The 26,185-nt window shown below is 46.9% G+C and overlaps 1 protein-coding gene across 3 annotated transcripts in view; it reads right to left on the bottom strand.

Moving 5' to 3' along the window:
• Positions 1–26,185, bottom strand: part of CACNA1E (calcium voltage-gated channel subunit alpha1 E) — a 298,455-nt gene that overhangs the window by 254,976 nt on the left and 17,294 nt on the right. For all 3 annotated transcript variants that reach the window (XM_032650563.1, XM_032650564.1, XM_032650565.1), the window contains exons 2-3: positions 16,035–16,140; positions 15,041–15,180 (exon numbers count right to left, since the gene is read on the bottom strand). In XM_032650563.1, coding sequence (XP_032506454.1) covers positions 15,041–15,180; positions 16,035–16,140 — 246 coding nt within the window. The remainder of the gene's footprint in view (positions 1–15,040; positions 15,181–16,034; positions 16,141–26,185) is intronic.

Below are 26,185 nucleotides of genomic sequence, written 5' to 3'. Positions count from 1 at the left end.
GCTTGAATCAACAGGTATTACTAATAATTAGAAGAAAACATTTATTATATACCACTATCTGTCCAACAATTTACATACATTTTCTTTTTTAACCTTCATATAGACAATGAAGAGGTCACTACCTGTCCTCCAAAATTGATGCTCACCTTTCCACAGTGTAGCGTTGTTGCTAGGAAGCAGCTGCCCAGTTAGAGATTAGATCTCCTAGTCTCCTTTGCACCTAGGTTGAGTCACGTGGCTGGTCTTTGCCAATGAGGTGTTAGTAGAAATTATGTGTGTCTCTTCTATGCCAATGAATGTAAAGAGTGACTGTGCCTTCTTCATACTCTTTCTGTTTCTATTGAGATGTAAACCATGAGAACCTGGAAGATGGCAGAGCCACCAGACAGGAGGAGACTGGGTCTCTAAATCACCAAGTGAGTGAAAGCCAAGAACACACTGACCTATTCAAGGAGACAGAGATAAATCTATTGTGCTAACCCACTGAAATATAGGGGGTTGTTTCTTAGAGCAAGTAGTGGCACTCAATCTAGCACATAAATCTTGCAACAGAGGTATTTTACACTTAAAAAACAACAACAACAAGAATCCAACAGGCTAAATAACTTGCCCAAAGTCACATCCGAATGGCAAAGCTGAAGTCCAAGTTCAGGTCTATCTAAACCTAAAGTCCTTAGTCTTTTCACTAAGGTATGATTTGATGTTGGTAATGGATGGGTACACATCTACGAAACAACCACTTCTCCCCACTACCAAGTGCATAGAGGCAACACCAGGCTAAGCTTCCTTATTCCTCCCTAAGCCTGGATTGATGGTAAGTTCCACGAGGGAATGGACCATAACAGTTATATCACCGATATAGTCAGCATCCAATATAGTGCATGGCATTCAAATATTTACTTAATAAATAACGCACGATGGTTTGTTAGATGGATGAGTGGATGGATAGGTGGATAGGTGGATGGGTAGGTGGGTGGATGGATAAGTGGATGGGTAGACAAGTGGATGGATGGATGGATGGATGGATGGGTGGGGAAGAAGTATTACTAGGAGAAATCTGGTGAAAAAAGGACTAACAATCTCTTTCCCCCCATCCCACATCCTCTTGCAGCAAGAACCAAGGATGCTGAGAGTCCTTATATATACCATTATACCTTCTTTCCCTGTTCAGTTCCCCACAAAGTCTCGCTCAGCCTTGCTATGAATCCATAAATTTTCATTGGTGAATTTCAGGGAACAGATTTAAAGAGCTAACATTGTGCTCCTTTATCAAGCAGTAATCAAATCAAGATCTATAGTCAACCTGAAAATGCTTGAGCAAAAAGACATTTTCTTTTAGGACAGTAATACAAGGTGCATACACACACAGGGTCAAGAAAAGATGGGCAAGCAACCACCAAAAAAGACTTAACTATCCAAGTTACCTTAGATCAACGGTGAAAGACAAAGAACCCAAAGGCTAACTACGGAATACCTCATCTTGGATACAGATCTGGGTGTCACTGGCCCAACTTACATCTTTCCCTTCTAGCCACTCCTAGAGACTGAACCACCTGACCACACTGTGCTGAGCTGCCTTATGTACAGATACACATACATATGTATTCTACTCCAATCAAACCATTTCGTTCATGAGTGCACGCACTGGGTCTAACTCCCACTTCTACATCCCCTCCATATCTATACCGCCAGACTGAATACAAGAAATTATAAGCCTGACCAAAATCCGGTGTTAGCTATAGGCAAGTAACCTCCCAACCAGAGACAAGAGTACTAGGCATACACTAGAGTTCAAGCTCTCAAAGCCCTTCCTGGGCCTCAGCCCCTTCGTCTGTAACAATGGGTCACACTGGGTCAGCCATTCTTACCCTTTCAAGTGTGAGGCCCCTTTTTTAATGGCAAGAGTCCAAGACCCACTTGACCCTCCCAGAGGAGTTATTTCGTTAATATAGCCCCATGACAACTCTGTCAGACAGATGTTATTATCCATCACCACCTCCCCTTTTTTATAGAGATGAAGACATTGAGACTTACAGAAGCTGGATCATTTGCCCACAACCACAGAGCTAGGAAACAGCAGAGCAGAAACAGAGCCTACAGAGCCTAAACTGTTAACCGCTATGCTATACTGACTAAACGAGAAAAACAATGCCACCATTTCTTCAAGAATGCTTCTATATCTATTTATATCTAATAAATGACAATGGCACCCACACACATTTTAGAAAAATGATACTGTGGTACATATTTGTGGGAAACACTATTCAGGAAACAGCCAATGCTAGGTGCGGCCATGGAGCTTCATGCCCACTGCAATAATGCCAGGGTCTCTTAAGGTGTATTCTTAAGGTATATTCCTGCTTTAACTTCCTACCTGTGGTCCTAAAATTTGAATTCCTGGGTGACTTCAAGGTGCTTAGCTTTAGCTTGGTTTCAGATCAGTCACAGCTGGGGGGGAGTTGAAGTACTCATGGAAATTTCTCCTCCTTTATTTTCAGTAGTAGCTGTTCAAACTTTGAGCTATCAGATTCCCAGGAGGGAGAACCCTCCTCATATATGGATTTGTTTGCTGGAGAAGAGGGGTTGAACGTCAGACTCACTCTACAGACAGAGCCCTAAGAAGGAGTCTGTCAGAACTAGCAACACATACAGACACACACACACAAATACACCACCTTCTATGACACCTGTCCTCAACTCACCCAGTCTTTTATTTTGAATCAGGGTGAAAAATGAAAACAGAGAAAGGTTAGGGAGAGTAAGAAGAGAACAAAGCAAGAGCAGGGAGGAGGAAGCTGGCTGCACTCATGTGAAGAGAGGATGTGAATTTAAGTACTCAGTGGGAAAGCCTGGGGTAAGCAGTCAACACCTCCCATCACTAGCACCAGAGCCCAGCTGTGAAGCCTCCATCGGGTGACCTGTCTCTAAAACAGAGAACACAACACTTACTCAGAAAAGGAACCGGGAGGGAGGCCTCTATTTACTTTTTCCAAATGAGAAGTGGGAAGAGGGTGAATTACACAGCACTTTGAGCTCCCCCCAGAAGGGGCCCCTAAATCACAAAATGGTATATTTATCGTGGTTATTAACCAGAGTTCAACTTGGATCCAGATTCAGCATCGTGATGTGTCATGGGCTTAGAAAGCAGGAAAAAGAAACATCCCATAAACAAGCATGTGGGCTGGCTTGATCTTTTGACTATTGTTCTATCAGAAAAATAAAAGTCATAATAATCATATTGCAGTGTTCTCAGAAAAGCATTTTTAAAATAATTTCTCTGCTGAATATCAAAAATAAAAGCCCCCACACTCATCAATTCTTACCCATTATTTGAATCAGTAGGAGATGCTCAGAGTGTGAACCCAGAAGACAGGACTATGTCTTTACTCTGGGCAGGGCTAACAGATTTTTAGCATAGGATGGGCTAGATTATAAGGTCTAGAGACCGGGTTTTGGTACAGTTCCAACAGGTTAAACAAAATTATAGTTGAGGGCCAGTGTTGGAAGGAGGAGGCAAGAGGAGAGAGGGAGGGACTCTTCAAAAACATTAATCCTATCCTAATTCTGAGCAGACGTGGAATCGTTCCGGGAAGTTCTATTTTCTCAGCGAACATCACCCATCCCCAGTCATTTTCTGCAGATATGTCTACTTCCCTGCTTCAAACCAGTCCATGGCTTCCCATTGAACACCGTTGGTGATGCCAATGAGACCCTGAATGATGTGGCTCCTCCCCCTCTCCAACTCCCCTCAGGTTACTGTCACCTCAGACACTACAAGTTGGGCTCCACTGGCCCTTCTGTTTCCCAGAGCTGCCAGGCCCTCTCCCACCTCCAGCCCTTTACACCTGCCCTACCCTCCACCTAAACCCTCCTCGTCCCGCCCCCTTCCCTCTCGTCTTCTTTTCCTAGCCAAAGGCTACTCCATCTCCAGGTTTCAACATTAACATCAACTTCTTGACCTCCTTCCCCTCAGATTAGGTTAGAGTTCCAATCTCAAACCCTCCTGGCACTGTTAACACTTCTCCTTTGCAGCACTTTATACACCATTGCAGTTAAATTTAATTTACTGTCTTCTCTGCTAGACAGCAAGCTCTAAGACAATAGAAACTCTATCTCCATCCAGGGCTGTACCCCTTATAGTCAGCACGATGTTTGGAACATAAGAGGTCCTCAACTAATACTGGCTGCCTCTAGCCTTCCCTCTCCCTTGTCTTCTCCTGGCTCCTCCTATGTCTTTCCCCATGATTCAAAGTTTCAGATATGGGGGCTAGGGATGCTTAGCTCTGAGTGGGCTGGGGCCAGGAGATACATCATTCTGGTTATCAGCCCTCACCCACAGTTTTGATTAAGTCTCAACCGCAAAGATACCCCAAACCAGTTCTGTTTCAGCTTCAGCTCTCCATGGCCACTCATGTGGTCCTAGACTAAAGAACGACTCCTCAAGGACCCTCCTGGCCCTAGAGGGTTGATGGGGGAGGAGATGAGATGCACGGAACCGCCCACAGTGACGTAAATCATGAGACTTCACTGCAAATGTCATCTGAAGTGTGAAGCAGTCACACCTGTCACTCTGCCTCCCAGTCACTGTCCCAGAGTTTGAGGCCAGGGAGAAAAGCCATGACCTTGAGCTCCTCTCCTAACCATTCTGTCACCAAGGCCCAGGCTCCTGACAGAATAGTGGCAGCCGAGACGGAAGGAAATGAAAGACAAGGGGAAGGGCGTGAGAACTCAGCCTTTCCCGTCAACTCTCCTCAGAGCGAGGACTAGAGTTCTGTGCATGACCCTTCTGATGGGACATTCCTCCTTGCGGGGAAAAGGGCATCCTCTTCAGCCTTCCTTTGTAGCACTCAGAGCCTTCTGACTTGTGTGTGTTTGTGTGAAGCGGGAGGCCAGAAGATGAAGACAAAGACACGGAATATTAAAAAAATAAAAGTAAGAATATGGAAAAATGTAATAGTTTCATTGTGGATAAGGCTGAAAATGAAGGCCTTTGTTTCCGCTTTTACTTGGAATTTCTTTGCTGTTGTTGATAATAACCGTAGAAGGATTTGACTCGTTCTGATAAAATCAGATACTTCTAAGAGGAAATAAGATATATCTCACGTTCAGTCTGGAGTACTTCTGCCTTGAAGCAAAATGACAACTAATGGGAAATTTTAAATCAGCCACAGCCTTGGAATCTGCAGTCAGTTGCAGCGAAACTTGTCTTTGTAGTTGCAGCTTTTATGGAGGTCAATGCCTATTCTGAATGAGCTACAGAACTACAGTATTTTGAATATTTTTAAACATCTTTTTCAAAAGGCACTCAAGGTGCTTTATGTGTATTTTAACATTTATCTTCATTATATCACTGACCTGGGCGGCCAAGTATTTCTGCTCACTGATTTCGTATTTTGCTTTATTGTCTTCCCAAACACTTTTGCTGAGGCGGCTGTGCTGTACAGTAGACATCACACGGGCTTTAGAACTGCCGATAATACAATGAAAATGCCGATCCCTCCCCTTAGTAAGTGTTTGGCCCTGAGCACGTGACAGCCTCTTTGAGTTCTGAATTCCTCATCCGCAAATCGGAGATAATATTTGCCTTGATTTATGTTTCTAGACTTAAAATGATACAGGCAAGTGCTGACAATAGTATATGAAGGCTTCCACATTTAAAATAAGACATGTGAGCTCCTGGTAAAATGCGAGCCATCATCACCAGTATCAGCATCGTCATTACTGTATTTGTTTGTCACAAGACCTGGTGAGGCAGCTCGTGCAGGTGCTACCTTCATTTCATAAATGACGTTTCAATATATATTCCAGCCAACCAATTACAAAAATCATTTATTTCTTAACATCCCAGTTTAATGGCCTGAACACAATCAAGAAGCATCAGATTCTGACTGCCAGGGAGCACAGAGCATAGCTGCAACCAAGTCCTGGATTTGGAGTTAACAAACCAGTATCCAAGTCCCCGCTCACCACGTTCCAGCTCTAAGACCCTGGACACGTGGCTTAGCCTCTTGGGCCTCAGTTTTCTCTTCTGGGAAAAATCATAAATACAGAAAGTGGGACAAATTTATCATTCCCCCAGGTCTAAAATTTGTTGGTTAAGTTTTAGTAACCTCAGACTTAAGCTTCCTTTATATGTTCTCCTTAAGCCCCGCACACCCTCTTTTTCCTTTCAGCATCTGCACTGCTTCCTGTGTTAACCACTCTGCACTCCTCACACCTGCTATTTTCTGACTTCAGGGAATCATACATTGAATAGTACTGCTGCATTTCGCATTTCACACTGAACTGTGGACTATATTTACATTACAGACAGAAGTGCACAAAAGCTCTATCCAAAGGAGGAAACGTGTATCACCCACAGAATGGAAATGTAAACACTCCCTTTAATTCTCAAGTCTCCCTTGTAAATTTAGAGAATGAACATTTATGCTATAGCCATCTCTGCTTTGCAATCCTGCCTTGGGATTTTCACCCCTGCTGCGCTCTTCCACACACAGTCATGCACATGCCTAAGATTGTATGCACTTAACAGCCTTCCAACGGCAGCTCCAGGCCCAGGGCGGTGGTCTGGCTTAGAAAGCATCTGGCCATCATTTCTTTCCCTTTGTTACCCTGAATGAATATAAAGCCAGAAAAATACTCTGAAACCAAACCACCCGGGGGGTCTGGACCTTCTTCCACTTGCTCTGGCTTTCCTTCCTCCTTGTTGACACCAAGACCAATTCAGGCCCCCACTCAGTTCTCTCCAGTTTGAGCTTCTATCCGTCAATGGAGGTGACAAGAAGCAATGTTTCAGGAAAGAGAAACCATCCCAACAGCAATGTCTTACACCCAGAACACAGTAAGTAGTCAATAAATACCTGCAGAATGAATCGACGATGACTTTCAATACAGAAAAAGGATAGAGTACATATGTAAGAAGAAATGATCTCCCACCCAAGGAGCAATCCCAGCTCAACTGCCTGTCAACTACTACCTGGGACTCTCATCTGGGGTCTCCCTGAAAGAACTGGGTTTATCATTAGCACGGAGTGAAGAAGAGACCTCCAAGCTCCACATTTTGCCTTCTGCCTACCTCTCCCCTGAATCCAAATTCCATATCCTAACTCTATCTTTTCCATCATGCACCCATCTGGAGGGAAATGGAATTAAAAGAGAACTAATGTTCTGACAAACAAAGATGCTGCAAGTAGCAGCTGTGTTCCCCCAAAGTGAAGCTAGAAATGAACGAGGAGCTTGTGAGGAGGTGGAGGTCTTTCAGACAAGCAGTCACCAACTCTGCTGGGAGAGAGCACTTGAGAAGCAGCGAAGCACCCCACGTCAGCATGGAGGTACAGAAGACCTGGTCTCCTTCTACTGACTCGGTTCTTCTGAGTAGCTCCCAGCCCCCCCATATCACCTCGCTCAGCCTCAGTTTCCCCGTCTCTGAAAGGACAAGCTCCAATGTCTCCTCCCTCTACCCAGCCTTTCCCTGCTCCCCACCTTCCTGCTTCGCCCACTTAGAGCAGAGAGGATGAGTAAAAGACAGGTCTGTAAAATCTCACCAGGCTCACTGGCACGGAGATGCTATATAAATACCAAGCGTTATCATACTATTACCACAGAGATTTAAATTGGGCTGGGGGCCCCAGGGCTGCGTTCACAACACCTCCCGCACATTCTCAGCACTGGAGAGACGGTGCTGGAGAAGGAAAACTGTGCTTTCCTCGATCTTTAGCTGCTCGGGAAACTCGTGTATTAGGGCAGCCTCCTTACAGAAACCCTCTAAAAATACCTACCGATGTATATTTAGCTCCAGATACCGTCCTCCTACCAACAGGCTCTGCTTGTGCCACTGGTGAGAAGCTGGGGACATCCAATAGCAGCTCCCAGCTCTTCTGCAGCATCTCCTCGGGCTCTCCTCCTCCCCGTCCCCTTTTCCCTTCATCCTTCTTTTCCCTGCTGGGTGATGCACCTCCTCCCAAACTGCAACTAAGGGTGTAGCTATGGCTTCCCTCTCCTTTCCATGCCCTTTGCTCAGCGTTAATTCCAGGATGACAAAGACCTGTGCAGCATCCAGCACTGAGTTAGAACTAATCATTCCACCCCTGCTCAATGCCTTCAGTGGCTCCCCACTGCCTTCTGGCTACAGTACAAGCTCCTCCTCATGGCCTCGGCTGGCCCCTGCTGACCTCTCTGCGAGCATCGCTCACTATTCCACCGGCCAACTCTCCAGAGGCATCCTGCGTGCTCTCTCTCAGCTTCAAGGATTTGTATGTAGCATTCTTTCTCCCAGAAAAGCTCTTCTCCTTCCTTGTCTCAGTCCTAACAGCCTACCCCTCACATCCCAGTTTCAATGTTACTTCCTCCAGGAAGTTTGCCCCAGTCCCCAGAGCTAGGTTGGATGCCCTTCTTCTGGGTTTTCATGACATGCGGCCTCCTGGTGGGGACACTCAGTCCTGCCCCACCCACATCTAGCACAGTGCCTGGCACATTGTGGGTCGTCAACAATGTCCCTTGAAGGACTTGAAGTTAGACAATGTCCCTTCAAGGACTTGAAGGAAGACAGAGGGACAGGTGGTCACCTGTGCCCTGGGGTGATGGTCTTGGTAGAGGAAGGAGGCAGAGCCCCAGGCTCAGATACACTTGCCCACTCTTCAGAGTTTGTACCCATGTTCTTGCAGTTAAGAAAATAGTCAAAACAGGTCATCTCCCCCAGAAAAGCTGGCAGAACTGATAGTAAAGCACATTCTGAGCAATAGGTATAGATATAGATAAAGATATAGATATAGATATAGATACAGATATAGATAGAAATGTAGTCTTTGCAATATGGCTCAATAGATGGAAGCTTTCATTACATGGCAAATGCCAGGTGAGGCATTCTTCTGCTTCTTTCTCCATACGCCTCCCCCAACCCACAGCCACCTCTAGGAAGCTGGGTCTTCAATATTCAGCCCTGACCCCAACCCTGCACCCATCACCCAGGAAGCAATTCCCAAAAGGTAACACTGCGAACCTAGTAAATAGGCCCAAATGATATGAAGCCCAATATTTTCCTCACCTAGAGGCTGAGCTCCCAGCTTTCATTTCTCTAATAAAGTGATCGGGATGTGAGCAGCCAGGCTGAGTCATAGCTACACGAGAGAGATGTAGATACTGCCTGGCTCAGCCGGACCAAGAGGCAGGACTGGGAATAGGCAACCCCGCCACACTGCCAGCCCCAGGCTGCCCCCAGCACTCTCCTTTGTATCCTATCGGTGACAAGACAATCTGGGATGGAACAAGTGATTCCATTCTACTAGCATTTATTAAGTACCTACTGTGATCAGGTACAGACATGAATAGGGTTCAAAGACACAGTCCTGGCCCTCACTTCCCTGTTCCTACCCATGGGTTAGGAGTACCTTTGAGTTCTCATCCTCCACTATCATTGTCCATCTATTCCAGGGACTATGACTTATTATTATTTTATTTATTTAGTTAGTTAGTTATTTTGCGGTACGCGGGCCTCTCACTGCTGTGGCCTCTTCCGTTGCGGAGCACAGGCTCCAGACGCTCAGGCTCAGCGGCCATGGCTCACGGGCCCAGCCGCTCCGCGGCACGTGGGATCCTCCCGGACCGGGGCACGAACCCGTGTCCCCTGCATCGGCAGGCAGACTCTCAACCACTGCGCCACCAGGGAAGCCCTATGGCTTATTATTAAGACTAATATATAATAACGACTTCGAGTAATTCAGAATTCTCCAGGTGGCCTAACAAATGGTTAGAAATAGCATCTCTTGAATTGTTACCAGTACAAGAGAGATTCCAAGTTATGTAAGGTAAGAATTTGTTAAAAGAATAGCAAATTCCACTGTCTTTTAGAAGAAATGAGAATACATTAACCTTGGTGTTTCTCAGTCCCAGAATTTGCTTGAGTATTCAACAATACACGTTTTGTTGAATAAATGAAGGGATGGATGGGTGAATGAATGAATGAACAAGCCAATTAATGAAACAAGCTGGAACTTCGGGTTCAGTTTTCATGTATTAAACCATGAGAGTTAAGTAACGTGCCTTCTTAACCACAGGGCAGGGAGTTGGTTGTATTCCAAGCCCACAGAGGGAAGTCTTAGGATGGACACATGGGGCTCTGGTCCTCTACAAGTCATATGTGAAGCCTCAGCTCTGGGTCAGGGACATCTGCCTGATTATGCCACTTCCTGAGCCCATTCCACATTGCTTCAAGGGGACCAAAGGAACATGCAATCACAGAGCTACAGAACCACAGAGCCTGTGAGGTTGTGAGGTCACTGATGGTGTGGGGAAATGAGCATTGAAGAAGGAACTTGGATCCAGAAGATACAGGCTCAAGTCCCAGCTCTAGTACCTCCTAGTATATCACATACCTTCTCTAAACCTCGGTTTCTTCATCTATAAAACAGGGATAATGAGATCCCATTTGGGGGATTATGAGGATTAGATGAATAATGTACATAAATTAACCTTCTGAACCATGGAACTCCCTCAGCTTACAGACCTAAGAATTCTAAAGGTTAGAAGGTCGAGAGTACAGACAGAATGTGGTGGCCCAGGTCTCCCAATCTCTGAGCAAAAGGCAGTGATGGAAGGTCTCTGGCTGATCCAGCTGTCTGGCACCTCAGCCGCCCACCCCTCCACCTCCCATCACACGCTGAGAGCTGAGAAGTTGTACAGCCTCAGCCTGAGGCGGTGTCCTGCTCTAGTACCTGTCACTCCTCCTGTGCGCTGGTGGCAGATGTGAGGTGACACCTGGAGCTGAGGTAAGAAGTCAGAGCCGCCAGCACGGGCTGCTGCAGGGGCAGGTGTCAGGAAGCCTAAAGGAGGGGTTGCACCGGGCAGAGGTAAAACACCAGGCTTGGGTCAAAGGGCACAGTTCCAACTCCTGTATCTGCTGTCAAGGAGCTGGTGGTCTTGGGCTGAGCACTTAACCTCTCTGAGTACTGGATGACTCCTATCTAAAGCCTGATCTGCCTGCTTCCCTGGGCTGGTATTACAACATATTCACTGCATCTAAGACCCCAACAGTTGTAAGATGCCCCGTGGTTTTATTTACTACTATGAAAGACAAATGCTGTCGATTAAACTATATCATGCCATTATTGTAGGACACGGGCTGATTTTAGAGATGCTCCAGCAGGAGAAATATGCATTTTAGAAGCCATGCAATGTGGTAGATGAAAGCATCGTGTGAACAGAAGACAACATCTGATTACCTATTCCTGCGGGGTAGAACCGCAACCCTGAGCTCGGATCTCAAGAGTGCCAAGCCCTCTCCCTGGAGAGAAAGAATGAGTAGGTGCAGGAAGAACAGGGGCAAAGTCCTATTGGTTCAGAAGGACAGCAGTCACCTTTCAGCAAAGTTTGAAGAGCCACTAAGAATGGGAGATGCCCGGGCTGCGGGGAGAGAGAGCAGAGAGAACAAGTGACTTGGCCAAGGGCTCAGCACCTGCGCGCACTCGTGTGCACCCCACACATGCAGGTGAGGACACAGAGGGCCTTCTTGGCCATGCTGACAAAGGACTCTACAAATCTGCCCCTTCAACCACCTGGCAACCCTCATTTGAAGGCAGTGCTTATGGATCCCACCAGCCTTCTCTCATCCCATCAAATAGCTGGCCCATTTCCTCTACCTTCCCTCACCCATCCTAGTTCCCAGGCCCCACCCCAGAAAGGCAGATTCTCCTTTAGAAGTACTTCAACCTATCAAATGTCTCTTAAAATGTGACATCCAAAACATGTACATTGAGCATCTTTAATAATTATTTATAACAGCCAAAACCAGAAAGCAATCTAAGTCTCAGATAATTGCAAAAATGGAGAAGCTGGGTACATCTATTTAACAAACTGCTGATCAGTCCTTACAGATTTTTACCAAAATATGGAGTAATATGTACCATGCCCATACTATACTGAGAAAAGGTAGCACAATTACAGGCATTGAAAGGAGAGCTTAGCATTAAAGGGGATGGAAGGAAAGGCCACAAAATAATCAGGAATTTTTCTTAATCAGTGACTGTTTTTTTCTTTTGACTTTTCTGTATTTTCCAAATTTTCCTTAATGAACATACAATAGTTTAAAATAAAAAGACTAGACGAGAAATTTCAAATGGCCTCTGACACGTATAGGCCTCAATGAGACCAAGAATTCACGCAATTGTAGCATAGAATCCATATACATTACAGTACTCTTCTTTTAGACAGAATCATATTTCTAAAATGACTCAGACTCATTTAGGCCTTTTACTGTACATATCTTCCTTGACTTACAATGAGGTTACACCCTGATAAACCCATCATAAGCTGAAAACAACGTTAAGTCGAAAACACATGTAATACACCTAAACTACTGAACATCATAGCTGAGCCGAGTTACCTTAAACGTTCTTAGAACACTTGCATTAGCCTACAGTTAGGCAAAATCATCTAACACAAAGCTTATTTTTTAATAAAGTGTTGAATATCTCATGTTATTTATTAAATACTATACCGAAAGTGAAAAACGCAATGGTTGTATGGGTACACAATGGTTGCCAGCGTACCGGTTGTTTATCCTCGTGACCTCAGGGCTGACTGGGAGCTGTAGTTGCCGCTGCTTAGCGTCACAAGAGAGTATCATACTGCCTATCCTAGCCCAGGAAGAGATCAAAATTCAAACTTCGAAGTACAGTTTTTACTGAACGCGCATTGCTTTCACATCATCGGAAAGTCAAAACCTCATATGTCAAACCATCGTAAGTTGGGGATTACCTGTAGAGTATATATTATTTATTTTAGGGACATTTAAAACATCACCCAGTTATTAGCAAAAGTCAAAAAGATAACAATTGTCGGTGATGATGTGGAGAAAAAGGAACCCTTGCGCACTGTCGGGGGAAACGTAAATTGGCGCAGCCACTATGGAAAACTGTATGGAACTTCCTCAAAAGAATTAAAAATAGAACTACCATATAATCCAGCAGTTTCACTTCTGGATATATATCCAAGACAATGAAATCATTATCTTGAAGAGATATCTATAATCCCGTGTCCCTTGCAGCATTATTCACAATAGCCTGATATGGACACAACCTAAATTTCCATCGATGAGTGAATGGATAAAGAAACCGTGATACAGGTACACACACACACAGAGGAATATTATTCAGCCTTTGTAAAGAAGTAAATCCTGCCCTTTGCAACAACATGGATGAACATGTAGGATATTATGTGAAGTGAAATAGAGAAAGACAAATGCTGCATAATCTCAATTCTATATGAGGTCTAATTTTTTTAAAAGCTGAAGTCATAGTAACAGAGGACGGAATGGTGGTTACCAGGGGCTGGGAGTAGGGTAAAAGGGAAGATATTGATCAAAGGGTACAAACTTTCAGCTACAGACGAATAAGTTCTGGAGACCTAGTATTCACCATGGTGACTATAGTAAATAATAATGTATAACATCCTTGAAATTTGCTAAAAGTGTAGATGTCAAGTGTTCTCACCACCAAAAAAACAAAAAAAGTAACTATGAGAGGTGACGGATATGTTAATTAGCTTGATGGCAGTAATCATTTTACAATGTATACATATATCAAATCATCACATTGTACACCTTAAATATATACAATTTTTATTTTTCAATCATACTTCAATTAAGTTGGGGAGAAAACCCCACAAAACATCATCCAGGTGTACTGCAGTCTTTGACCATGTACTTCTGAAACACTATGCAGAAGGTGTATCTTTATACATTAAATCACATTTTAAATGCAGTCGTATTTTCTTTTAGAAAAATAACCTTCAGAAAATCCTTTTGTAAGGCAACAGGCGTTTTTAAACATAAAGAGTCATCTCCATCTACTTATCTGTTCCCTATATTAAAGGGTTCGATGCTCGGGAGCTTCCATTTATACATTCTAGTCAATTGCCCCTTCAACTTTTTCCCCTTCACTTAATCACAGTTGACATGAAGGTTAAACATATGAGGATTATGTCTATTGCAGAAGACATAATGAAGAGATGCAAATAGTCTCAAACTCACTCTTGTCAGATTTTACCTACGCCCACTCCTCTGGCTCTTCCCTGGGTGTGGTGGGGCGGGGAGAAGGTCCTCTTTGCTCCCCTTGCCTTTGGTCAATCATAACGGTAGCTCATATCTCCCCACCCCTCACTTTTCTACTCCACTCTCATCTTGTCCTCACGGGTTTGAACTGGGCAGCCGGGTAAGGGAATTTCCACGCCACACCCCTTGCTGTCACACCCACACGGGACCCACCTGGCCTGGACTACTCGCCTCCCCTGCAGGTACCAAGAGCAACCTGATACAAAGACACACAAGAAACCACAGAAGCCCAGGGAGGCAATGCCCATCATCACCAGTCCCAAGGTCCATCGCATATGCTGCCAACAGCGCTGGATCAACCCCAGTATAGGTATACTATATTCATTTACAAAAGAATGACTATCGAATATTTAAATAAATGCACTGCCATCATATATGCTGCTTATGACACAATGCAGTATTACTATGTTAATTTCCAAAGGGATGTGTTGTCAGACATTTTCGTGTGATTCAGTTTTATACCTCCTCGTATAATAAATATGTATAAATCTGTAAATCATAAAGAATTCTGTTGTCAGGACACGAGTCTCAATTATCAGTTCAAAAAATATACTTCGAGTCTTTTCCAACCTCCAGAAGAAAACTGCACCTAATGGCATCTTCTGGCCCATTTTGGGTGGGGGAGGGGCCGCTTGCTGTAGTGAAAAGACTCACTTGGAAACGTCTCTGCATCCCTAGCCAAACACAGAATGGGAAACCAGAAGCAGCAGCGGCCAGACCTTGGGTCCATGGCCTCTGCCGAATGCCACGTGCGTCTCCAGAGTCCTCGCACCCCCCCGCAGGTGGCTCATCTATGGCTCAGCCCCGTGGGAATCTCACCCTTGAACTTCTTCCTCCACCGAATTCTGCCTTCCCACCCCCAGGTTCCTCGCACCAGCCGCTTCTTCACCCCACAGGCCCCTCCACACACAAAGACGAGACAGGAAGAGGACTCACCCACTGAGGACCACAATGAAGTCCATGACATTCCAGCCATTGCGGAGGTACGAGCCCTTATGGAAGATGAACCCCAGGGCTACGATTTTGATCCCAGCTTCAAAGCAAAAGATCCCGATGAAATACGGTTCTGTCTTCTCCTGTGGGATGAAGAACAGAGGTGCTGGTGAGAGGAGGACTGTGCTTCATGAGACACAGGCCAAGGCACCCCCTGGCTAGCTATCCTCTCTGCTCTGACATTTCTTCTCTCCTACAGGACACCTGGACGTCAGCACTGAGCCAGCCCCAGGTATGGGTGAGGGTGCTGCGGGACTCACGGAGAGCACAAGAGCAAGGGAAGCCAGCTGCAGAAATGCATGGATGCGGGTCTCGTGCCCAGGACTGGCCATCCTCCCACGACAATGACCAACGGTGTTGGCTTTGCCTTGAAGGGGTCAGCTTTCCCATTGCTGGCCTTCACTTATGTTGGAAGCTTAAGAGTTCTTTCTCATCCATGGATTATCAGGCTGGAGCCACTTACCCGTACATTTGGATTTTAGGCATTTTGTTTGCCCTCTTTAGAGGGAATACTTTAGACACATGGATGATTTCTTTATAGAGAATACGGACAAACGTTTAGGAAGTTCGGAACAGTGAATGCACATAGGCTTTGAGCATCCTTCATGCTCTCTCCTTTACTCTCCCTCTTCCTCTCACTCCCAAAGTCCCTCAGAAAGAGGAGAGAAGTGTGTGTGGACCCCGTGTCCTCCCTTTCTTCTTGCCTGGCTTCCATGCAGTGTATACACAGAACTTCCTGGGAGCAGGAATTTAAAAGGTCAGTCCTCTTGCCTTTATGTAGCCCAATGGGACTTGTTACCAACTTGTCCCTCAGCAAAGAACAAACTCACAGAACTGTACAGAAGGGAAGGGAGCCAGGCGAAGAAGCAAAGGAGAAGGGACCCAGGCAAGAGGAAGAACAGGGGGAAAGAAAGATGAGAAGGAAGGAGGCACCTACCAGTCTGCGGGACATTGGGGTCTTGTCATCCTCAGGGAGATGCTGCTCCAGGGCCAAGACGATGCAGTTGGCAATGATGGTGGCCAAGATCATGTACTCAAACGGCGTGGGAAAGGAGGAGTTAAGAAACAGATTCACCGAAGAGAGAGGGACACAGCCTCCAAGATGGCTGTGTACGTCAATACACAAACTTTATCAACCCACACTGTGCGCAGTCTGCGTGACTGATACGAGCAAACAGGCAGGTAGGACAGTGGATGGTCCTTAGCATGTGGAACTGTAACCATTTCTGATTAGGCTCTGAACACAAAGTATCTTCTCAAGAAAAGAAAGAGTGTAGCCAATAAATAATATATTAGACACATGGTAGACACTCCAGATACTTAGTGAATTCAGTGACATATCCAGGAATTAACCAGGACTAAAAAGGGAAGTGGGACGAAGGGAGGAAGAAACACTGATGCTGTTGCAGGCTCCCCGTTCTTCTCAGTCTTCAAACCACTGGACTGTATAATGATGCTTCAGCAAGGATCCAGCTGTGGCTGTTCGTTGTTGCCTCGGGGAATCACATCTGTAGTGCCCTCTTCTAGAACCTCTGCTCGAATGAATAGAAGAAGAGCCCTTGGAAAAGGAACAATTCTCTCCATGAGCTCCCTTTTATTTTAATACCCAATTCAGGAAAATCTATAATGGGGCCAGGAGAAACTGGCTTTGTCCCACCTTACTTTCTCTTAAGCGTCTACATCTATAGGAAACAGACAGACAAATCATTAGTCTGCATTCAGGGCAGCAAAGTCGGGGCCTCTAGGAATCAAACTACAAAGGAATGGATAATGAATTCAGGCTTCATTTTCTGTTGCATTTTTCTGAAGACAGGTGAGTGGGCTCCCTGCGATTTTCTGAAAAACAGGACTACGATTCTAGTGCCAGCATCCCTGACTCCCGCAGAAAGGTTGTGCCGTAAGCCCAGGGGAAGGCAGGAGAGGGGGACTTCTAGAAAAGAGAGAGGGAATCACCGGCTCCAGGATCACTCTGCACGTGGGATTTCATTCTATAACTATGGTTGTGACAGACAGAAGTGAGCGGTTGCCAGTGGTCTTGCTGAGCAACCTGGGATCTGGCAGCTTCTGGAATCCAGGGGGGAGAGATGAGTAGTAAGTCTGATAAAGCGGAGGGAAGGGAAGGGATCTTGTCTCCCCACACATTCAAGCTGGCTGTGTAGGATGTAGGGCCCGGAGCCCTCCCTAGGGAGTACAGAAGGAGGGCAAATCATAAACACGCCCCCGTGCCTCCCCACCCCCACCAGGACACGTGTGCCGGTGAACATCAGTGGCAAAGAAGCACTGGCGGCATCTCTGAGAGGGGTTAGGGCAGAGGTGGTACGTGCAAGATGTGAGCTGCCCCAGCGGCTGCTCTAGTCCTGGTGCTAGAATGGGAGGCTGCAGGGGGTGAGATGGCCGGCCACATCCGAGCCTCCAGAGCTGTTCATTCTCATTTAGCAGCACCGCTCCCCGCCCCCTGCCCCCATGCAGCCCTGAGTCACAGCCCATTCTCCAGCAGCTGGCCATCCTCCCTTCCCACACACCCCAACACTCACACAGGACTCATACCCTGGGGACAGCTCTGCTGGCCTCTAGGACCCAGCCACCGGATCTGAAAACTGGATGGATGGGGCTCAGAGGACCTCAGAGCCAGCCTCCTGCCCTCATACCCCACTGTGCTGGCTGAAACCCTCTCAGTCAGAGGGGAGCCTCACCACATGCAAAGTCCCCCAGCACACCTCGCCACTCTTCCTCCTTCCGTCCTTCTGGGCACTGAGCATGGCCCCTGAGAGCTAAACGTGCCAGCAAATACACACCAGAGATGCCCACCGCACTTACAAGCCTACTTTCTTGTGACAAGTCCCCACACACAGCTCACCCAGGGGTACCAGTGCCCACCAATCACAGGGGGAGTTCTCCTTCTTCCCATCATGGGCTCTAATCCGGAGCTCTGAACAAGTGCAGGATGACCAGGACCACACCAGGATCTGGTGTCCCATAAGCCCTCTGAATAGGCTAGCCTGTCCTTGGCCTGGTTCAGACACCCAGAATTCCCCAGACCCGAATGGTAAAATGAAGATGGGAACATGGCAGAAGTGGAGGCCCAGGAATCCGTGCCCTTTCCTGAGAACATCCCCAGGGAATGGGTACAGATAGGGAACCAGGAACACGACAACAAGCCAATGACAAATGGCAAAAGAAGTGAAGGGCACTTGGGACATGTTTCTAAGATGCAGGCCACAGGATACTAGTGCTACAGGAACTTGCGATCAAACGAATAAGGGAAAGCCTGGGTTCGGTCAAGGTGAGCAGGTTTCCTCCCAGCAGGGTGCTTGCAGCCTTTAATACTCTTGTACACAGCATGCACCCCCTCCCCCAAAGGGGGCTGGGAACAGGACACAGCACTCCCAAACTTCTTCACCATATAACCCTGCTGTCAGAGCATCTCTCCTGGGGATTCTGTTCATAGGAACACATCTGGGGAGCCCTGATACAAAGGGCAGAGCTCACGGCCAGTCCCCAAGGTTCCGGGGGATGCGAGGATGGCGGCTCTGACAGGAGCGAAATTAATGCCTCTCCCACTTCACGCCCTGTCCTTGTCTCTAACAAAAATATTCACAAAGTGTCAGGCTCGGCCAGCCCTTTGCCATGGCTGTAAGGCCCCACACAAGTTCAGAAGGCTGCTCGGCAGGTCCAAGGGGCCCAGCACGTGACCTGGGAAGCAGGACCGGGGACACGCACGTACACATTCAAGCTGCAGATGTCGCGCACTCTCATTGATCTACGGGGGGACAGGCTTCTTCTCCTGAACACCTTCGAGGGACAAGCACAGACTCAAAAGTAAAGGAGCTCTTAGTTGCTGACCTTCAGGCAAGGCAGCTCCTGTTGGCTGTGCATCTCCAAGGCTTTCCACCCAGCAATGCCCACTTGGGCTGCCGCAGCCCCTCTGTCACCCCATTCCTCATGCTCACTTCCACACCTGCATCCTCCTGGCCAGACAGTCTAAGCATACAGCTCCCTGCTAGGACTGGTAAGCTCACCTAGCCCAGAATGTCCAGGTGCAGATAGATGAGGCTTCTGGGGGACACAGGGCTAGCTCCGTGGCCATTACCATGAAGGGTGCTCAGTGCAGGAGAAAGGCTGACGAGCCAGACTTCCTGTGACCAGACAGGTATCTGGATGGCCGAGAATTCATGACGGCTCAGCAAATGGCACCACCTACGGCCCAGGAGGCTAGAATCTAAAAGTGAGGGCTTGGTAATTCAGTTTCTGAGAAGACCCCGTTCCCACATCCTCCCGACTCAAATCCTCTGCCTGCAGTCTGATGGCTAAGGACCCATTCAGAGCAGTGATCCTTTGGCTTGAAATTCTGAAAACCTCAGGAGATTCCCTGGCGGTCCAGTGGTTAGGACTCTGCGCTTCCACCGCAGGGGGCACAGGTTCGATCCCTGGTCAGGGAACTAAGATCCCACAAGCCGCATGGCAGATTTTGAAAACTTCAAATGCACATATCCTGGAGAGGGATGTCCCTTTAGGCCTTATAGAGCATCTCGACCTCAGGATGAATTCATGTCTGGGGCAATTAAGGATCTGAGGTGAAATTTTGGTGTAGAAGTAAAGGTGAAACTATGGGAATTCTGTGTATCTGTGACTAGGTGAAAGGAAGAAGGGGGACAGGGAAATTTTAGGAGAGGAGAGCAGGAGAGAACACCCGGCTCAGCCCAGGCCCTAGCCACTCCCCCTCACAGCCCTTTCCTTCAACCTCTTGTCCACTTCCCTTTCTGAAGAAAGCACAAAGAATGGGCACTTACATCTTAGTGATTTTGCTTCCTCTTGCAGTGGCCTTTCTCCTCCTTTCTGGTCATATATCAAGATGGAGGTGAAATTCACCTTGTCTGTAAAGGCTTCTCCCTGTGCCCCACAGCTCTCTGCATGGTACAATTTTATCATCCTTCCTCATACTGATCTCCCCCAAGAAACTATACCTAGAAAGCAGGGACAGTGTTTTGTTCACCTCTCCACTGGTGGTTCTCAGCAGAGCTCCTGGCACACAGTAGGAGCTCACTCAGTGTTAAGTGCAAGGCATGAATGAAAGGGAGGCATCCCCGTCCGTGAGCAGCAGCTCCACTGAGGAGCTGTCACGAAGACCAGGCTGTAGTCACTCCCACTGGCTCGGGCCCCCAGCTTGGGATCTGACTCAGGGGCACCGCTCCCTGTCTTTCTGAAACAGAAGTTCAAGCCCCTTACCGAGGGCTCTGCTACATCTCCCAGAGGAAGAGCCTGGACTGCAAGTAACAGCCCACAGGGCACAAGGATGCACCTCGCAGGCTAGGCAAAGATGTGCTTGGAAAGGTCAAAGGAAGCTCCGTGTTGCAAGGCCTCAAAGAACAACACCCTTCATGAAACAGAATGGAAGTCTGTTCAGGACTCTGATGCCTCCTGCCCAGGAATTCAGAGACTCCCATTACATTCCGTGCCTGACACCAAATGCATTTTGGAGAACACTCTCTCTCCCTGGTGTCTGCACTGTTTGTGGCTTGAGATTTTGATCATATGGAGCTGATGGAACAATGAGGGAGCCTGAGGGCAGGGGCTTTGTTTGCCCAGGGACCTCTTGTACCCCAGTGTCCAGCACACAGCGGTCACCCCATGACTGGTTTTTAACTAATAAAGTAATCAATCAATTCATAAGCTAATAGCACAGGAAAACCAGAGCCGGAGCTATCCTTACAAAAGCTACCCATACTTTCTCTACACAGTACACCCATTTGAACTTTGTGTGCTATATGCCGTGTACACACATTAGCTCTTCAAAAAAAAGAAACCAGCATGCATAAAAGACCCCTTTAACGTAAAAAAAAATTTTTTACGAGCAAAGGAAAAAATCTGTCTTGCTAGAAGGATAATGAGTTTTCTTGGAGTAGTAGGATTTCTTCTTTACTCCTTTACTCATTGTGTTATAATAAGCATGTATTCATTTATAATTATAAAATCAATTAAAGCTATATCTATTCTGAAAAAACCAAACCAACATAAAAACCCATGCCAACCTGAGGGTCATGGAAATCAGCACAAGATTTCTGAGAGGATCAAATGCAGGAGAACAAAGGGACTGGACCGAATGAGGAAATGACCACGGAAATTCTTTGAAACCTGCAAAGATGCCTCTTCTCCGCATCAGTCTCACTGTCTGCTCGCTAGAGGCCTCATTTTATAAACTTCCTTGGCAATCTCCCCAAATACCCCTTCACTCCTTTCTCGCTCTAAGCCCATTAATGAGGACCTGTGTCACTCCAACACTCCCTTTCCCATCTCGCAGCTTCAAGACAATCATTAGGGAAATGATAAAAATAGGATCCCTTATTGATTTATCTCCTTCACCCAATGCTCCTTCCTTCAAATGGTTGACTTGTTTCCTTAGCAACACAGCTAATTTGAGCAGCACGACTTGGCCTGCACACCTGCTATTTGTTCATCTCCTTCCTGAAGCCCAGAAAGCTGGGGCAGGGGAGCGAGAGGACTGCCCTCCCAGCTAGCTGCTGGCTACCATGGAGGCACTGGCTCTGCTTGTCAACAGAGCCCTGGGGGCCTGGCCTGGGAGCTAAGCCCTCCCTTTGCTCACCCAGCAGAGCTTCCCCATCCACACCTCACAGGGACTGATGTGCAGGTACAGGACTGGGAAGGCCTTAGGGCCCGAGCAGCAAATCTGGGGTGTCCCCAGGGAAACTTGCACCTCTATACCATCAGGAGGCTGACCTTAGACCCTTATACTCTCAGCTGCTTCCTCTCAGAGCTGTGACGCTAGAATACCAAGGAGGAGACTGAGAGAGCTCAGAGGGCTGAGGGCCCACCGGGGACAGGCAGTCAGATGGAACGCTGTGCCCTCTCTCCAACTCCTGGCCTAATGGAGAATGTGCTTTTGTGGGGGGCAGCCTGTGGCCACCTAGGCACTTCCTGTAAACTCCTGGGGAGTCTAGAACAGCACAGTCTGAGAGGCAGCAGGCCTCAGGACCCATCACCACCCCTCACCCCAGGCCGAGAGCACGCCCCCTATGGGCAGGTCTGTCTCCTTTCCTCCTGTCCATCCCTGCCTCCTGTATGGGGATGTCTAATTCTAAGAGATGGAAGAGTCTCAGAAGACAGCCTGGGCAGCGTTGTGCACATCCTTCCACTCCTCCCTCACCTGCACAGAAATGTCATTCTAACCAGTGGAATGTTGACTCAAAAACAGTCACGGGGCGCTTCCCTGGTGGCGCAGTGGTTGAGAGTCCGCCTGCCAATGCAGGGGACACGGGTTCGTGCCCCTGTCTGGGAAGATCCCACATGCCGCGGAGCGGCTGGGCCCGTGAGCCATGGCAGCTGAGCCTGCGCGTCCGGAGCCTGTGCTCCACAACGGGAGAGGCCACAACAGTGAGAGGCCTGCGTACCGCAAAAAAAAAAAAAAAAAAAAAAAAACCAGTCACGGGGTGAGGAGTGCTGCCTAGTCTGTGATTCCCTCAAACACAACACCAAAGGGATATTTTAAATATGAACAATAGTGAAATCCAGCTATCCAAGACCTTCATGCTGCCTTTTTAATATGAGAAGAATTAGAATCTTCCTCGAGACGTGGAATGCAATGGAGAAAACGTACCTTGGCAATGGAAACCAGAGCCACGGCTCTCCATGCAAAAGTCACCCCGACATGATATTCGAGTCAGAGAAAACCACCGCCACCCGTTCCCCCAGAACCAAAGGAGGACAACAAAAGGATCAAAGTCTAAGATGATACATGAATATGTACACACTACTATATATAAAATATATAATCAACAAGGACCTGCTATATAGCACAGGAAACTCTACTCAATACTCTGTAATAACCTATAATGGCAAAGAATCTGAAAAAGAATAGATACATGTATATGTATAACCGAATTACTTTGCTGTACACCTGAAACTAACACAACATTGTAAATCAACTATACTCCAACATAAAATAAAAAAAATTTTTAAACCCTTTGAAAACTGTAAGGTGCTAAACAAATGCACAGTTGTTTTTATTCTCCTACTAAATCAATCTTTAAGCACTGCTCTGGCTCTAAGCTTTGGGGGAAGCATCTGTTAGGGGTCGCAGCCTCCGGAAGCAGGCTGGCTGTCTGCAGCCATGGGCTGACATTGAAGAGACCCACCGCAATAAAGGATTTAAAAGAAAATTATGGTAATGGGCCTCCGGGAAGAAAGCAAAGACATTTGGCCCAGAACCTCCTGGGAATATGGAAAGCACATCCAAACACCAGTCCCCAGAGGAGGATTTATGAAGCTGATGGCTCTGATGCAATCTCGCCCAGTGATTAGAAGGGACATTCATCACACCCAAGGCCAAGGCTAAGAACAGGAGGGGTTGAACCGCCATAGAGGTCAGGCTCTGGCTCCTACAGACCCTGATGGAAATGCAGTGAGATCATGCTGGTGAGATCATATCCCCCGGCCTGGGCTGCAGAGAACAATACATCTGCCCTGGAGGGACCAGTAATAGTGAAGAGATGAGACTTAGGCCTAAAACCCAGACATGGCCAGAGCCACCGCCATCATTTCCACATGCAGTGTCTGCACCCCTCCCTAGAGGCTGACATTCTCACAGGAATAGCTGTCTCCTAGCCTTTCCACACATATCATATGTACAGTTCTTCAATGCCTCACAGACTGAAAAAAAAAATTAAAACCAGCCCTGTTAGGCCTGGGGCCAGCTCTCCTTCCTGGAAGGGTGTTTCACCTTTTCTCCAGATTGTGGAATGAAGTAGGAGGAAATATGAGATAAAAAGATTGAGCCAAGAGGGCTTTGTAACAGCTGTCAGCAAGCCTTCGCAGCCCTGCCCCACTGAGGCCAGGTTCAGAGGTCAGCCACGGTCCAAGGGAGCTTCGGCCCAGTGGCTAATATGCTCCTGGATGGGCTCCTCCTGGACTTCTCTGAACTTGCTCCCGTGGCTGACCTAGGAGGACAGTGCGTCCAAAGGAGACTCATCCAGAAAAGGGAATAAATAGAGACGCTGTATTCTGTGGGGTTCTGAGGGGCTACAGATAAATTTTTTTTCAATTTCCTGAAAAACAATGTTAAGCATCTGAACTTATCAATGTATGAACCACTCTCATCTCTGGGGCAAGTCACACCCTCAACTGCATTCCCATCTCTTTTCTCAGTCCTTATTTTTAGGTTTCCAGGCTCTGTCCCAGGCTCATCAACAGAGGGTGGACCACACGTTGCCACCGAAGGGCAGGAGGGCTAAACCCCTGCACTTCCTCATGTGACAGAAGAATGAGTACACAATTCTGGCTGCAAATCTGGAAATCCATCCTGGATCTCTCCTTCCTTTCCCACCCCCATGGCAGCAGAAACGCACTGTTAACAAGCAGAAAAATGGGGTGGAAGGCTCTGCGTACTTCGTATTGTCCCATTTCATTATCTCATTGCTTTCCTTACTAGAATTTTTCTCGTCTTAAAAAAAAAAAAAAACCCAACTCGTCTTAAAAAAAAAACAACAAAAAACAGATTGAAAAACCAAACCCCTTTTCTTTTTTTAAAACAAAACAAAACAAAAATGTATCATGTGACTTCCAGCCTTAACATTAGTTTTTTAACTTTGGTTTCCACGGTGGTGGGATGCAACCTGCCATCACCATGACAACAGCTGCCTCTGTTCAAATTCACCGTATGACAGGCAGTCCTGAACACACCTCTCTCCCTCTCTCTCTGTCAAAAAGATGGAAATGCCATTACACCTACTCCTAAAGACTTAAATCCTAATGAATGAAAAACAAAAGAAGCAATGTTGAGAATACAGCAAAGAGGCAGAGACCCCACCCCACCCCACCGAAAGAGGCTTTCTGTTTGCCGGTACAGTCCCACTGCTCACTTAGGGAGGTCAATGGACTCAGGTTACCCAAAACAAAGATCCCTAGCATTAGCCTTGCAATGCTGGCTGTGTAGCTGCATTGAACTTTTCATTGCTTTTAGACCAAAGAACTCCCATCCGACTCCCATGTCCCTGCCCTCTATATAAGATGACTAAAAGGAAGTTCACATTATTGCCAATTTGGTTAACCCGTGCTGAGGTCAGTTCCAGACTCAGCCGAGCCCCAATTCCAAAAAGATGGGGAGTGGCGATTCTGCGGAACTCAGACAGCACCGGCTTCCTTCTCTCTTTTGTCTAACAGTCAGCTGGATAAGTCTTAACAAATTCCCTTTTTGTGTGTCTGACTGAATCCTGGACTCAAAACGCTGTCATTCGACACAGAGTTTTGGTGATCAGGAGACAAATGATTGAATGCTACAGAAAAGGGAAGAAAGAAAGGGGGAACATTAAAAGCCTCTGGAAGGAAAACAAAACAGTGGTGGGAAAATTACCTGTTTCAGAAACCAGAATCTGTGTTTTGATGACACTGATGAATCCAAGCCCATCAAGCATTCTGGCAGCAACATGCATTTTAGGGAAAGAATGTGGGCTGCAGCCAGCAACCACCCCCAAGACTGCAGCCTACCCCACATCCACACTCACTCCGTGCGGCTCAGCCGGTACTCTGAATGTAGAAAGAGAACGAAAAGCCTTTTGTGAAAAAGTCCACAGGTCATCTCTGGGAGAAGTTTTCATTTTCCTCTAAAAACCCTGCAACTGCACCCCAATATTCAAAGCCACCTACTGAGCCTCCAGACCACATGAGAAAACGTTGAACACACTGAGGGTACTCAGCTTGGAAAGGGAAGACTTGAGAGGGACATCACAGCTGTTTTCAAATATCTGAAGGGCTAGCTTGTCAGAGGGGGCTTTGATGTCGTCTAAGTTATTCCGAAGGGCAAGGCTGAGACCGCTGGGTGGGGTGCCCACCCAAAGGCAGATCTGCGGCAATACAGAGAAGTTCCACTGTTCCACAAGCGAATGGACTATTTTGTTAAGTAGTAAACTAACTGCTGTACGAATAGATGTTTAACCACCAGCCTCTCTGAAGAGAGAAAAGCCCTGATGTGTAGCGTGTGTCAATTTCTGGAGTGTAAAGACTGTCACCATGGTGACTGAGGCTACCAACTTGACACCAATGCACATGGAGTTGGGAAGAGATACACACAGTTGAAAC

The sequence above is a fragment of the Phocoena sinus genome, chromosome 1 (assembly GCF_008692025.1).
Source record: "Phocoena sinus isolate mPhoSin1 chromosome 1, mPhoSin1.pri, whole genome shotgun sequence".
Lineage (NCBI taxonomy): Eukaryota > Metazoa > Chordata > Mammalia > Artiodactyla > Phocoenidae > Phocoena > Phocoena sinus.
The sequence above is the reverse complement of the archived record's forward strand: the minus strand, read 5'-3'. Positions and strand labels throughout refer to the sequence as shown.